The 14,265-nt window shown below is 42.9% G+C and overlaps 2 protein-coding genes across 3 annotated transcripts in view; both read left to right on the top strand.

Annotated features, from left to right (window-relative positions):
* The window catches only part of ZNF804A (zinc finger protein 804A), a 138,908-nt gene extending 131,891 nt beyond the window's left edge, over positions 1 to 7,017 (top strand). For both annotated transcript variants that reach the window (XM_069860565.1, XM_069860566.1), the window contains exons 3-4: positions 522 to 652; positions 3,267 to 7,017. In XM_069860565.1, the coding sequence (XP_069716666.1) occupies positions 522 to 652; positions 3,267 to 6,561 (3,426 nt within the window). In that variant the 3' untranslated portion in view covers positions 6,562 to 7,017. The remainder of the gene's footprint in view (positions 1 to 521; positions 653 to 3,266) is intronic.
* Positions 1 to 14,265, top strand: part of DUSP19 (dual specificity phosphatase 19) — a 501,898-nt gene that overhangs the window by 417,449 nt on the left and 70,184 nt on the right. The gene's annotated exons all lie outside the window — the stretch shown is intronic.

Raw genomic sequence — 14,265 nt, 5'->3', positions numbered from 1 at the left:
GAATTTCTGCCTTATAAGTAGTTTGAATCTCCGCTCCCTTAGTTTAAAACTGTTAGCCCTTGTCCTGTCACAACAGACCCTGCTAAAGTTTGTCCTCATCATTCTTACAAGCCTCCATTAAGTACTGAAAGGCCACAATGAAGTCTCCCTGGAGCTTTCTCTTCTCCAAGCTGAACAACCCTAACTCTCTCAGCCTTTCCTCACTGGAGAGGTGTTCCAGTTCTCAGATCATTTTTGTGGCACTCCCGACCTTCTCCAACTGATGCTGAAGTAAGAAGCCTCATCCTACTGCGGCTGCTCCACTTTAATCCCAAAAGCTACAGTAAAGTTTTCTATCCTATCTTCAACCTAACTCTATGTATTTTGGTCGTTCACTTGAGACAAATAAATGCACGGTATGGGTCACTTTGGTTAGGTTCAAAAATAATGTGTGTCATGAGTGCTTACCAGAAAATAACTGTGGTTATAAACATTTATTATCTCTGGGATTTTTGTGTGTCTTACGTGACTGTTTCTTGCAGAGACTGAAGGAACTGAAACAGAGGGAGTTTGCTCGGAATGTAGCATCTAAGTCACGAAAGGATGAAAGGAAACAGGAGAAAGCCCTTCAACGTCTGCACAAGCTGGCTGAGCTAAGGAAGGAGACAGCATGGTAAGTGCACGGCTGCTGAGACATAAAAACTACTTTAAAAGAATCCCTGTGCTATTGGCTGGAGCCATGGGACACGGGGCTGTTGGAACCCTGGGCTGGAGCCCTGCACACGGTGTTTTACGGCAGCTTTGAAGCAGTAGGTGTACAGTAATTTGGTTCACACTGTGTGCAGAAATGAATGTTTAACGTTGCTTTTTCAGTGAAGCTAAAATGACATGGATTTCTAGTTTAAAAAAAGATGTGTTTCATATATATTTCATAAAAGCAGGCACATTGAAAGCCGAGTGAACTAGGTCACGCATTTGCCGGCTGACACGACTCCATTGATGAGGTGAGGAGTACAGTCTGTCTTTCTAGGATGTAACAGATCTCTGCCATTTAGTTTTCAAACTACTTGCCTGGGAAAGCATCCAGAAATCTGATTGCAAATTGCAGTGACTGGATTTTTTATGTTAAAAGGTAAGTGCTCCTTTTCCCCAGCTCGACAGAGTGCTCACCTCCCTCTGCAAAGGGGGCTCCTTGCTAGTCCTGTGTTCTAGCATTGCAGGGTGAGCAGGCAAACAGTTGGAATGAATATCGAGTTGCTAGTTGTGACTGTATTCTCACTGAAATCTGACATGGTTATGACACGGACAAGCCGCTGAAATCCATGTGCTGGCTTTTCACAGTGGAATCCCAGGGGAAAAAAGTCAATGCTGAAATGAAAATGCCTTTGTGTCCCCAGATGAACGAACAGAGACGTACAAGTCGTAGCTCTTGTTCAGTCACAGTCTCTTGCTCCGTAGGTTGGATGGGCAGCACGTGGAAACAAACCTGTCTGAGCGGGTGGATGGGGCACGGTGTTGTGAGGTCTGCTTGACAGGAGGAGTGTGACACCTAGTTTTACTTTTCTTAAGTTAAAATTAGTGGGAAGACTTAGATTAGACATTAGGAGGAATTTCTTCACCATGAGGGTGGGGAAGCCCTGGCCCAGGCTGCCCAGAGCAGGGGTGGCTGCCCCATCCCTGGAGGGGTTCAAGGCCAGGCTGGATGGGGCTTGGAGCCCCTGATCCAGTGGGAGGTGTCCCTGCCCATGGCAGGGGTGGGACTGGATGGGCTTTGAGGTCCCTTCCAACCCCAACCATTCTGTGTTTTTATGATAACTCATACAGAGACTTTCTCCTCCATCAGATTTCAACTGTCCACATCTAATGCTTGAGGATATTGGACATTATTTCCCCTTAAACGTACCCCAAGATTGGAGTTTAGCATGTTAAGGAGAAAGAAGAACTTACTGTTTCCTTTTTTCCATGCTAGTGAAGCACAGATTTTGAGGGGTTTTGTTGTTTCTGTTTTGGTTTGGTTTCTAACTAGTGTTCTTCTGGTTTGTGAAGGAGAATTTATCTCTGAGGTTTATTTCTCTGTTTACAAGTTGCTGTTTACTGCCACTTTGCATCCTTAGAGGTGTGAGATAGGGAAACACACAGGATTTTTTCAGCTAGTATTTTCCAAGTTGGTTTTGTAGAAGTCACCATTTTATCCTGTTAAAGAAAGGACTTGTGTAGGGGTTTTAATATATATTTTAAATCTTTTTATGTATATTTAAAATGTATTTTAAATGTATATTTAAATTTAATAAGCCAATGTGCTGCTAGAAAGCTACAACCTATTTGCCATTGCTGAATTCCAGGGCAGGAATTCTCATGAGGATTTCCTGTCTCATAAAACCTCTACCTTAATTTCTAGACCCAATAGATTAAGTTCATCATTCGGGTCCTGAGCAACACTTGCAAGTTTTCCCGGTGACCCATCATCTATCATTAGTTTGCACTGTAATATAGAATAGTTTGGTTAAAGCAAAAAAATAGTTTTAACCTAGGTCCATGACTCCTAGTGCTGAGCAGTTCCCATGGATCCTGGAAAACTGGCCGCTTAAACAGTTTTGCTCTTCCCTTTGCTTCTTATTAAGTCAAATAGAACAGATGGGAAGAGGACACGGAATGAAGAACAGCAGTAGACAGTGATAAATTCCCTCTCGAGAGGGATGAATCACTTTCTGCACTGCTGTCAGCTGAAATACTCTCCCCAATATTATTTTCCCATGAAAGAAAATGCTGAGATTGCGACAGTTCAGCCTGTGAACACAAATAGGAAGGGAGCTGCTGGGTGATTGCCCGTGGGCAGAGCAGCAGTCACTGGGATGATGACTAAGAGGGAACAGTCTATGAAGCGCGCTCTGTTTTAATGTGGTTTGTACCACAAAGGAATGTAGAAGCTCTGCTATTTGTAGTAATAGTGTTGTGGCCATGACGGGCTACTGGGAGGAGAAGCATGATTCCTAGGGAGACATGCAGTCTCTTCTTAGGCCAGCCAGTGTGTCCAGGAAAAGGGAATATTAGCCTTTCAGCTGGTAATGTCACATGAAGGAACTGGGGGCACAATATTTACTCGTTTTTTTTTTTAATTAGTCAACTGATGGTATTATAAAATATGAAATTTTTTTATATTCTGCATTTATGCATCCATAGATTATACCTCTTTCCTTAAAAATATCTCTTAGATACCAATGTAACTCCATATTTCTGCCTGCAGTCCTCTGATAGGTACTGACTCTGGGTCTTGCTTTCCTTCCTAGCGCTCCTGGAAGTGGCCCGATGTTCAAATCCACCACAGTGACGGTGCAGGACCATTGCAGTGACATCCCACAAAGTGCTGCAGTAGATTCTGCCAGCAAGCAGGATTTCAGCTGCACTTTAATGCAAGATGCCCAGAATTGTAGAGACGTTGCTTCTGATGTTTCTTCCACTCCTGGAAATGCATGTAGTAATAAAGGAGATGCTAGCAAATACGGAGATCAGGTCCAAGGAGCTCAGGGACATAGAGTCGGGTTCTCTTTTGCTTTTCCTAAGAAAGCAGCAGTCAAACTGGAGTCTTCAGCTGCCGTTTTCTATGAATATAATGACGAAACGTCTTTGGAGCACGGATTTAGCAGAAGAAGCAGGTTTGTTCCAGGAACATGTAACCTTCAGTCTCCTTCAGCAGCAGAAATAGTCCTGTGCCCTGAGGAGAAACAGAACTGGTTTCACCCGCTGGTGGAAAAATGCATAGATGCAGCAGAAGCTTCTGAAGCTCAGGACTCGAAAGAGCTGGCCGGTGAAGAAAGCAGGGAGCTAGAAAGTCCCGTGTTAGCTGCTGCTGTGTCGCAGTCAAAGCAGCTGGTGTCCTCTGACATGGATGGTTTTGATGCAAGTGCAGCAGACCTACTGGACCAAACGCTGCCCACGGTTGTGGACAGTGCTGAGGTTTTGCCCCTGGGCTGCAGCGCGGATGAGCTGCCCCTAAACAGGGCTCTGGCACAGGCGGTTGTGGAGGGTTGTTTATCTCTGCAGGATGTCGCAGAGGAAAATGATAAGGACAGGATCAGTGATTCATCCACAACTGAAACTGAAATAAAAAAGCTGGCGGCAGATGAATTAGTTCCGTCACCATCTGAAGAAGGCGGTAGTGGAGCCCCACAAAGCAAACCAGACAAGCGCAAGCGGCCTTGTGACCCCTTTGTTCCTGTTCTTAGCAAGTATGGAACAAATATTCTTCAGTGGCCATCAGAAATGTTAATCTACACAACTACAGACCCATCGATTTCTTATAGCTGTAATCCTTTATATTTTGATTTCAAGACATCCAGAGCCAGTGACAGCCAAGAAAAGCCCAAGCATCAGCCAAACATACCTCATTTGCACCATGAAACTGAATCCAACCATAGCTTAGTCTTGGATTTTACAAATCAACCTACTTCAGAGTGTGGTGATTGTGAAACAGAAATGAATAAAAATGTGTGCAGCTATACAGTACCCCTTATAAGTGATGTTTCCCTCATCAGAAATTGTGATCTTGCAAAAAATCAACATAAAGTGTCCTTGGATGAGTCATTCAGGGTTAGAAAAATAGAGAAGTGTCACGTTTCCAAAAATCACTTACGACAAAACACTGTGATAGATGAGAAATACAACAAGGTCTGGATCAAAGAAAGCCATGAAAAATGGTTTCACAAAAGTAGAAAACGGAAAAGGAGAAGAAAATTATGTCATTGTCATCATCATCATCATTGTGGGGACACAACAGCAGCAGAAATGGAGATGTCTTCAGTGACTGAAAAGGAAATTAGTTACAGAGATGAAAATAAATGTCAGCACCTCCAGAATAATCCAGAGAAGTGCAGACATGATGTCGGGAGTGTCTGGCTAGCTGCTGGTGAGATACAGCAGCCACATCAAAAACTTGGCCTTGACAGTGGTCATAAGAGAGTCCTGCCTGTGTCAGATTATGCACCTGGGGACAGAGGCTGGTGTGACTTATGGAGTGCAAAAAGTAACTGCCAGCACCGTGGTTGTAAACGACTGTACAGAAGGAGCAAAGCAAGCAGTCGGAGACAGGCAAAGCAGCTGGCTCTGAGTTCCAGGAGGCACGGCTTGAGGTACTCTAAAACATGTTGTGGCTGGAAAGTCAGGAGGTCAAGCTGTAGCCCAGAGCATAAATGTTTAGGGTACTGCAGTGAGGAGAAAACTCCGAGTGAAAACCTGTCCATAAAGAGGGGTTACAGCATTCTAACAGAGGAACCTGACAAATCCCACCGCAAGCGGAGACAGCAGAGCTATTCCTCTTCATCAGATGAAAGCTCATGCAGACAAACAATATCAGCGGAGGAGTATCTAAGACAAGCGCGTATTTCAGGTACACATCACAGGGCAAAAGGGAAACACAGGAGAAGGAAAACTAGAATCCATCACGTATTCCGTGATAGGAATGCAAGAAGGGAGACCTCTAGCCCTTCCGAAGACAATGCTGCAAATCCTACGTTAAATGTTTTGGGTGACTTCTTGACTCAAGATGGTCTAGAGGAAACTAATGTAGATGCCAGCACGGATCATGCAAAAGATACAGCTGAACCAATGCAGCTGGAAGAAAGCAAGTCACCTTTAGAAACAGATTGTTCGCACGTACTGGAAAACAGCAAGCTGGCGGTGTGCGCAGCGATGGAGAGCACTCAGAGTACATTTTCCAACATCACCGCAGGTTCAGCTGCTCCTGCTCCTGAGCACGGTGCTCCAGCAGCTGCTGGCATGCAGGATGTTCTGCAAGATGACAAGAAAAAAGAAAATGTCAGCAGTCGTGAGAATCAAGCCTGTTACAAAGTTCCCCTCCCCAACAGACATTTGGAACAAGCTCCTCCTAAGTCCTATCTTTGCCATTACGAATTGGCTGAGTCTCTCCCGCATGAGAAAATGAATGAGGTGACGAGCGAGTGGGTCCAATGTAGTCCTGGCATATTTAGCAGCCCACCACCCTTGCCCTTCAAAGAAGCACATGTGAACAGTCACACCTTCTTAGCAGCCGAGCAGTTGATAGCCCCCTTCACCCTGCCCGAGCAGGCGTTGATCTTCCCTCCAGACAACCACGAAAAATTCAAAGATCTCCCATCCGAAGCCTACCAGCAGATCATGCCACAAAACATTCTGGCCAGCAAAGTTAAGTTCACCTTCCCTCCCCCGGCCATCCAGCCCCCGAACTCCCCGCTGCAGCCCTTACCCTTGCAGCCGCCGCTGTCTTCTACCTCCGTTACCACCATCCACCACACCATCCTCCAGCAGCACGCCGCCCACGCCGCCAGCACCTTGAAGGTTCTCCAGCCCCAGCAGCAATTCCTCTCGCAGGTCCCAGCTCTTTCCAGGGCGCCTTTACCTCACCTCCCGGTAGGACCGAGGCTTTGCCCGGGGGGCCACGCGGCGTTCGTCGCGCCGCCGCACTTGCCACTGCTGCCGCCCTCGGTGCTGCACCCAACCCAGCTGGCGTTTCCCCCGCTGCCTCACACCGTCTTCCCGTCCCTGCTGTCCCCGCACCCAGCCGTCATCCCTCTGCAGCCCCTCTTTTAGGAAGGGTCTGCGGGGTGGAGGGAGGAGCCTTCAGCTCGATGGCCCCGCTGCCTCCGCAGTCCCCTTCGCTTTGCAAAGTGGTTCTGTGAAATAAACTGGTTAAAACTCCTCGTTCCTTGGGAAGCGTTTGCTGTGAGTATGATGCAAACAGTCGTGTAAAATACAGACCTATACACTAACTAAAGCACTGAATAGTCTGATGCTAATATGAACTCTATATATAAGTGAAAATCATGTCTTAGAATATCTATAATGTATATAAAATATATTTATAGTTCTATAACTTATGTTGTAAAGTATTCACTTTTTGTTTTTTATCTTTGTGTATTTGCACCTATTTAATGTTTAGACAAAGCTGATGCACTATGTTTTGTACTATGTTCTCTGAAACTGTAAATCTAGTGACAAACTCTCTCTTGCAATAAATTTTTGTTAACTACTTAAGTATATCAAAAATCTTTCATTATAAGCCTCATGGATGTTGTTCTTCCATGTTCTTCTGCAGCTGAATAGCATCGTCTACCCCTGCTGTGCTGGGATAATCAGGTTTCCTCTCCGTCAGTGATTTATCAGAGAGGCTGAGGCTGATACCTTGAGGGCAGCTGTCTCACCGAGCAAGTGCGAAAGGGTAATAGGTCTGTTTGTGTTAGCAGTTTGATGTCACTGTGACAAATTTTTGTCTACTTGTAGTATGCGCACAAGGCGCTGGGCGTTGGAGCTAACCCCTTCTATACTAAACCACAGAAAGGCGGCGTAACCAATAACATCCATAACAGAGGGGACGGGGAGGGAAATATCAACGGCAGCTTGACTTCCAGGGAACAGCGAAGAGGCAGAGTGCAGGGAGGGTCTTGGTGCTACCAAGCGTGGTTCCTCTGGTTGCACACCTCCCTCGGTTGGGGACAGATCTCTCAGAGTGACAGTCCTCACTGCTGACATGCAAGAGCAGGTGAGCACGAAGGGGAGGTCAGGAGCAGCTTTGCATGGGGAATCCACCAGGGTTTGGTTCACGTTCTTGCCTTGCTTCACCCCCCTGTTTTCCTGCAGCATTTTGGTAAAGAAATAGAGTAACGTAGAATAGAAATGAATAATCATTCTTCTAATATACTGCCAGTATTTTTAATTATATTTCAGAGAATTCTCCCTACCTCCTACAACCTTTTTCTTATTGAACCTCACCTGGCTTTAGCCTGGGAGATCTTCCCCTTTGCTGTAGTATGAGATACGTCAGGCCCACAGCGGCGATGGTCCAGAGTGAAACCAGAAGTGGTCCCAGGATAGAGGTCTGAGTTGAAACGAAGGGTTATCATGTGAGTGAAGCTAAGGATTTGCAGCATGACTGTTAGTGCTAGAAGTAGGCACTCCATAATTAAAGGTAGGTGCTAGCCGTCCAATTAATTACTTATTTTCACCTTATTGTATAATATACAGTTGAACTGAAAGAATAGTAATTTTGGAATATTATTAATATTCTTTGCATATTAATAGTTAAAGGCATTATCCATTTGACCAGTAATACTATATCCTAAAGCATATATATCTGGATATTATTTTCTGCATCTAGAGCATTAGAACTTACCTATATCAATATTGCAAGTTTTCCTGTTCTATTACATTAAAACTATAGCAAATAGCGTCTTGCCACCATGATCACAGTGTTGGCCACTCAAGGGATGCGAGTTTTCCATGTTGTGCAGTTCCAAAGGGCTAAACTACTTAAATAAGCAAAGAAGTTGATCAGAAAGAGCAGATGAGCGGTCAAGTTCTGGAGAGCAGCTCGGATCCCCTGTGACACGGAGCAGGACGTTGCTGAGCATCTGTCCCTTAATGCCATAAAGGAGGTACCTTTGCTGTAGTTGTAATTTCAGGTGAATGCTCATTTATATTTATCTGGTTCCTGAAAAATATAGCTTATAAGTGACTTTATATCCTGCTTTATTTTGAGATTATGCCTAAATAATCTGTGTATCTCCACTCCCGACTGTAAAATATGGGTACCAAGTGGGCTTTAAGCACGGGGACCTCTCTTTGGGGGTGGAAGGTGCGCGCTAGCTGCTTTGTCCTCTGCTCTGGCTTTTGTATTCCTGCCCTCCTCTGCGGCAGTTGGCGCAGACGATCCTCGGTTTCTGATGTCTCATCAAAGACAAAATCCATCTAATTATCTAACAGTAAATAAACAAACAGATAGGACAATCATGATTGCACGTGATCATACCCATGGACTTCTATCTGGCAGCAGATTAAAAAAGCCAATCTCAGGTTTTCAGTTGCAGAGCTCGTTGAAAAATCCCATCTATTCACTTAGAAGGCCTCATTTTCTCAACAAAATATCCAAACAGCTTTGAACATTACTTTTTTTCTTACAATTTAAATATTTTTTTCTATTTTAAGTTATCATACAGTTTTAAGACATTGCACAATTATCATCTACTGTAATTGCTCCTCAATAGTGTATAAACTACTGACAATAAAAGACTAAGAACCGTCCGATGTAATAATTTTTCTACTATGCATTGCTTTTAGCGGTAAGAACTGTTTGATTGTGTGACTTCATATGTAAAAGCAAAACCAATATAAAAATAAATCACAAGGTAGTTTAAAGTCAAGCACGCTAAATTAAACTACCAAATAAAATACTCTTTTGAGTTGCTGTTTTATTATTAAATATATAACCTTGAGCAAGTCATATAAGGGCAGTTCTTTTTCGTGTTTTACCTGTCTTTTAGATTAAGTGCCTATTTTTGTTCAGTAACTTGGTAGTCTAATCTATAAATAAAAACCATTGCAAATGCTAAATAATTGAAGTTTTATCATTCTAAATAAATTCCACAGAATTCATTAGATGTACTGAATTTCTTTCTGAATTTTTGAGTTCACGCAGATCGGCTGTGTCTGTGTGCCTCACTGGTTTGCCAGTTTTTAGCATTATTGTGCTGCCTTCCTAGTTGCAACCAGGAAAACTGATACACCCGATCTGCAAGAACGCAGTCTTCAGATGGAAACCTCAATGAGGTTATAGATTTTGTGATTTCCCAGAGCTGCTCTGCAGATAAATGCCTGAAAGGTTAATCTGTTCCACTGGGATGAGAAGAGGATCTTTCTTGCGGTCCTTGGGAAGCTGCATTCCGTCCAGCCTGTGACCCTCCTGGGAACGAACCCTCCCTCAGGTAACACGAGCCAGAGGGCAATGATCTTGAGGAGCTTTCGGGATATAGGCAGTGAGTAGTGGGCTCTCTTGTCCTGTCTGAAAGTACGTATCATTTTTTAATGCTGCAAATACATGCAAAGAATCAAATTGTTTACTTGGTTTCCTTCACAAAGTGGAAGCTGGGCAAGCTTTTAACTCCTGGGAAGGAATCACCAGCTTTCCGAGTCCACAGGAGTGGGCAGTGGGTGGTCACGGATGTAGAAACTGCTGATTATAAACACTGGTAAAAGAAATGCCTTTTACAGAGCATTATTGAGTGGGAACACTCTTATCATTTGAAGAAAGCATAACAACAATGAAGTCAGTGTGAAGCAAAATCTTCTTTCTTTGTATTGTTAACTTTGCACTAGTTAATAAGCATTTACACTCTTCAAACTCATTTGGCTGTGATATTCACGCTAAGCCCGATGTATTCCTGCACAGGATAATGTGTCTCCTATACAACAGGGCTCAGATTTTTCTATCATTTTCTACAGTTGTGCATTTTTCTGAAAATACATGTGTTGTGTTATGATAATATTTACTTGAAATGCTGCATTCGAAATGCAGCTTTACGTATATTTGAGCCGACTTAATCGATGTAAATCAATGTGCAACTTCCAGCTGTGGTGGAATTCCACTGATTCACCCCAGCTGGGAATCGTTTGTGTTGCAATGTTGAGGATTTTGTTAATTGTCCCAGATTAAGGCAATAAGTGACGACTGTGAGAATGTACTTTGAAGACAGTTCTTTTTTTGTAACTAAGGTGGTAGATTTTAATCTACTGAGTATTTTACAAGTTTATAAGCTGACAGTCTGCTTGTGCTAAACTCTATTCGTTCATTTTCTAATACTCATCACTGTACGTGGCCAACAGACTTGTACAGGTGGAGCAGTGCTCGTGCTTATGCAATGTGCCTAAGAGCTGTAAAATTATAGAAACCTATATTAACTCCCTTTATTGAAAGTAAAGACATTTTTACTGTATAAAGATCAATTCGTATATGGCTAAACTATCTAAATGTATGTGTTATTTTATAGATCACTTAGATTTAATGGTTGCAGCACGCGTGGTTTTGTATGTATTACATCCTTCCTTCTGCTCTTTACTTGAAAACTATAAAATTTTCTCATTTTCTGGGGTTTTTTTGAGTAAGATTATAACACTTTACTGGAACTTAGGTATTTATGAGTACAAACCAGGCTTTTTTTATTGCTTCTGGCTGCAAGAATTAGTGTACCAATGTGAAGTTCTACGAGACATCTCATTTTTCCTTCAAGCTCCTGTTTTATTTTATGAATTTTATGAAGGGTTGGGAAGATTTCTACCCCAAGTCTGACTTGTGACCTGATGGTGAAATCTGGAACCCAGTGAAGCCTAAGGAAGCTTTGCCATTAATAATACTAAGGACTTTTTTTGGCCTGGGGCATAAGGTCTCTTTATTTATTAAAGTTCTCAAATACTTGCTCCTTTTGGTTGAATAATAATTTCATAAAGCATGATGAGGAGCACAATCCAGGAAAGAAAAGTTAATCCGTGTTAAATCAATCTTTTACCTCCTCTGTTGTGAGGATATTTGTGTAGTTAATGACCGTAAATGTATATCTTTAGATTTTCTGTTATTTATCACCAGTGTTTTGGTGTACGTGCGCTTTCTAGTCTGATGCCAAGGAACAGAACATGAAAAACATTGGATTTTCTACCTGTACAGGCTCATTGAGAAGTTTCCGTAAGTAGAACTGCATTCACAAAATATTTAAATAAAATAATATATCAGTGGTCTTTATTTCTACTGGGATAAGTTTAAAATGTGCAAATACACATAGAGAAAAACTTTATTAGGTAAACATCAATTGTGAGTCCACGATGGATAGAGTATTATTTATGTGAATTAAATAAGGTTACTGTTAAATCAGCACTGGTGTTTATTTGCTAGGCGTGGAATTTGGAAAGGGGTTGTTTTTCTTCTTTTTCCTCAAAAGAAGCAGCAAAAAGGAAAGTACTTTTGAAAATAGATATTTTTTTTTAAATGAACTGCAGGTTGTACCTCTGTGTACCTTTCTCGAGGGTAAGAAATGGCAAGTATCACACATTTAAAATTGTACCTGTTGTAACAAAACAGCTTGTATTTCCAGTGCAGTCATTGATTTGATCAGATCGGTGAAATCTGGAATTAAGCTGAAAAATTAGAAATTTCTACTTCAGAAGCACAGCATCCTCTTTTTATATTGTAATAAATCAAAGAAAACTCTATTTAAATTGCACGTTTGCACTTCTGTGACTGTAGAGAAAGTGAAGCTCAAGTCAGGTCCAAATCTGTTGTGACTCAGATTTAACAGTCCAGGTAATCTGACCCAAAACCATCTTGTGGGCGGCAGACTCCTTTCTATATGCGGTTTGTGTAACCGTAGTAATGACAGTAAAATCACGTCAGTAACTCCTGTTGCAGTGTAGAGGAGGCAATCGCTGTGTGACAGGCTGAAAGGGGAAAACCTGAATCTGCCAGTGCCTACATGATGCTTTTTGCTTGTGACATTGTGATTGGAAGGAGGAGTCTATTTGCGTCTTGGTGGTTATACCTATGCAGGTGAACTATTTTGGCGTGCATGTACCAGGTTACCAGTTCAGGGATGTACTCTTCTAGCTGGAATTTCACACCTGTAATTAAGTGTTTGTAAGAACAACTGGTTTGAAATGTATGTAGCAGGAGAGATGAAACCATTGAAAGGAGGAATATTGACACAGATGAAGAAAAGAGAGTCAATTTTGTATAATAACCCCATCTTTTTCTCTCTAAGGTGGCAGGAAGCTGCTTCAGATTACTTCCCCTGCTTTTTATTGCCAGGCTGTATTTTGTATCTCTTTACCACTTAAATTAAGAGTGCTGTTTTCCTTAGTGCGCAGTTTCCTAGCTGGTCCGTCAATCAATCATTGTCAAAAAAAGACAGGATAGCGAGAGATTTGCATACAATTTGCTTTTAATAAAGTCTCTTTTCTCTCTGGAGAAATTATTTGCTAGGATGAACCTTCAGCATGCGAAATGAGCCCGTCGCTTGCTGTGCTGCTGCCTGCAGCTGCGCTGGGTTCGCGCCTTCTCTTCACGTGTCTCTCCAGAAGCAGAAGAAATAAAAAGGAAGGCCTTTTCTTCTAGCACCGCCAGTTTCCCCAGGACTGAGTGTAGAGGAACGCAGAGAAGGATTAACCGCATTCTTCCCAGCAGAGGGAAGTATCGCATTCATTGGACATTTATTTTTCAGTCCTTATCTGCTTCAGAATGGCTTACAATTAGTTTAAGAGGAGCACATGGGTCGAAATACTAGGGCGAGGTGGTTTCAGTGAACGGGGCGTTTAAAAACTTGAGGTGCTTTTCTGTCTTATTAGACGCCCAGCAGCTCTAGACACGCTGAGTTCTCTGTGTTGCACACTCAGCAGTGAGAACTCTCCTAATAAATTGGTGAGCGATTGGGTGGGCAAGGAAGTGAATTATGCTTCACTCCTAGGCAAGATTATTGCTTTATGCCCATTTGACCGGATATTTTGGTAGATGAGGGTTGAGCACCTTTGTTTCTATTGCTGGGAATCCAGTTTCTGCATGGGAAGGTGCGAGGTCCTGGGGCCAGCAGCAGTGTATGGGAGCACAGACAACCCGTAGGGCGCAGATGCTTTGCTTCTGCACACACTCACTCCAGCTGCCAGCTTTGTGTTTAGTTAACAAAAACCTGACTCTCTGACTGGGTTTTCTTGCATCTGTTGAGGGAGCAGTTGCCTGAACGTGGCAGAGGTCGGTTAGACTGTTCATGTGGTGGGACTAGATGTGGCTTGGAGCCCTAACAGGAAGCCTTATCAAGAATGTAGGGTATTTCGTGGTTTATCTTCCACTAAAAAATGTGGGTAATAAATGTGTTAATAAAAAAGGCAAAACACTATTCAGGTTGTAAAACACCAAGTAAATAGAAGGTAAGTGTCGGGATGAGATAAAGAATGTCAATCACAAAGCTATCGCAAGGGTATTCTCAAAGACAAGAAATTTATAATGAAGAATAAGAGCAATATTAAGAATAGTTGATATGCAATATAGAATAGGTGTACGATGTCTATGTTAACCAGTCCTGTCACCAGCGCAGTGCTGGGAGCGTGGCTGTGGAGGGAGCAGTGCCGTGCGGCCCCGGAGCGGGAGGCAGGGCGGCAGCAGTAATTGCTGTTCTCGAGAATGTCTTGCAGGACAACAGCAAGTGGTTTTAGTGGAGAGCTTGCAGGTGCTTTTGAAGGGGAAGGGGAAAGGGAAAGATATAACCTGGCAATATTCACAATGCAAAGAGATACACGGGAGGCCAGGTGGAAGGGGGGATGCCGCAAGGGGTTTTAACGAAAGCTTTAATAAATGATCTGTGACCTTGCAGAGAGCAGGAATAATTAATTTCTAGAAACCCCCCTGCCTTCATGTAGGGAGGACCTTTCCTTTTTAACCCCTGGGTAGAAGGCACTGGGGTGTCCTGACATGCTCTGCGTGGCATT

This window comes from Phaenicophaeus curvirostris, chromosome 7, assembly GCF_032191515.1.
Source record: "Phaenicophaeus curvirostris isolate KB17595 chromosome 7, BPBGC_Pcur_1.0, whole genome shotgun sequence".
NCBI lineage: Eukaryota > Metazoa > Chordata > Aves > Cuculiformes > Cuculidae > Phaenicophaeus > Phaenicophaeus curvirostris.
Note: the sequence above shows the minus strand (reverse complement) of the source record. Positions and strands in the feature narration are given on the sequence as shown.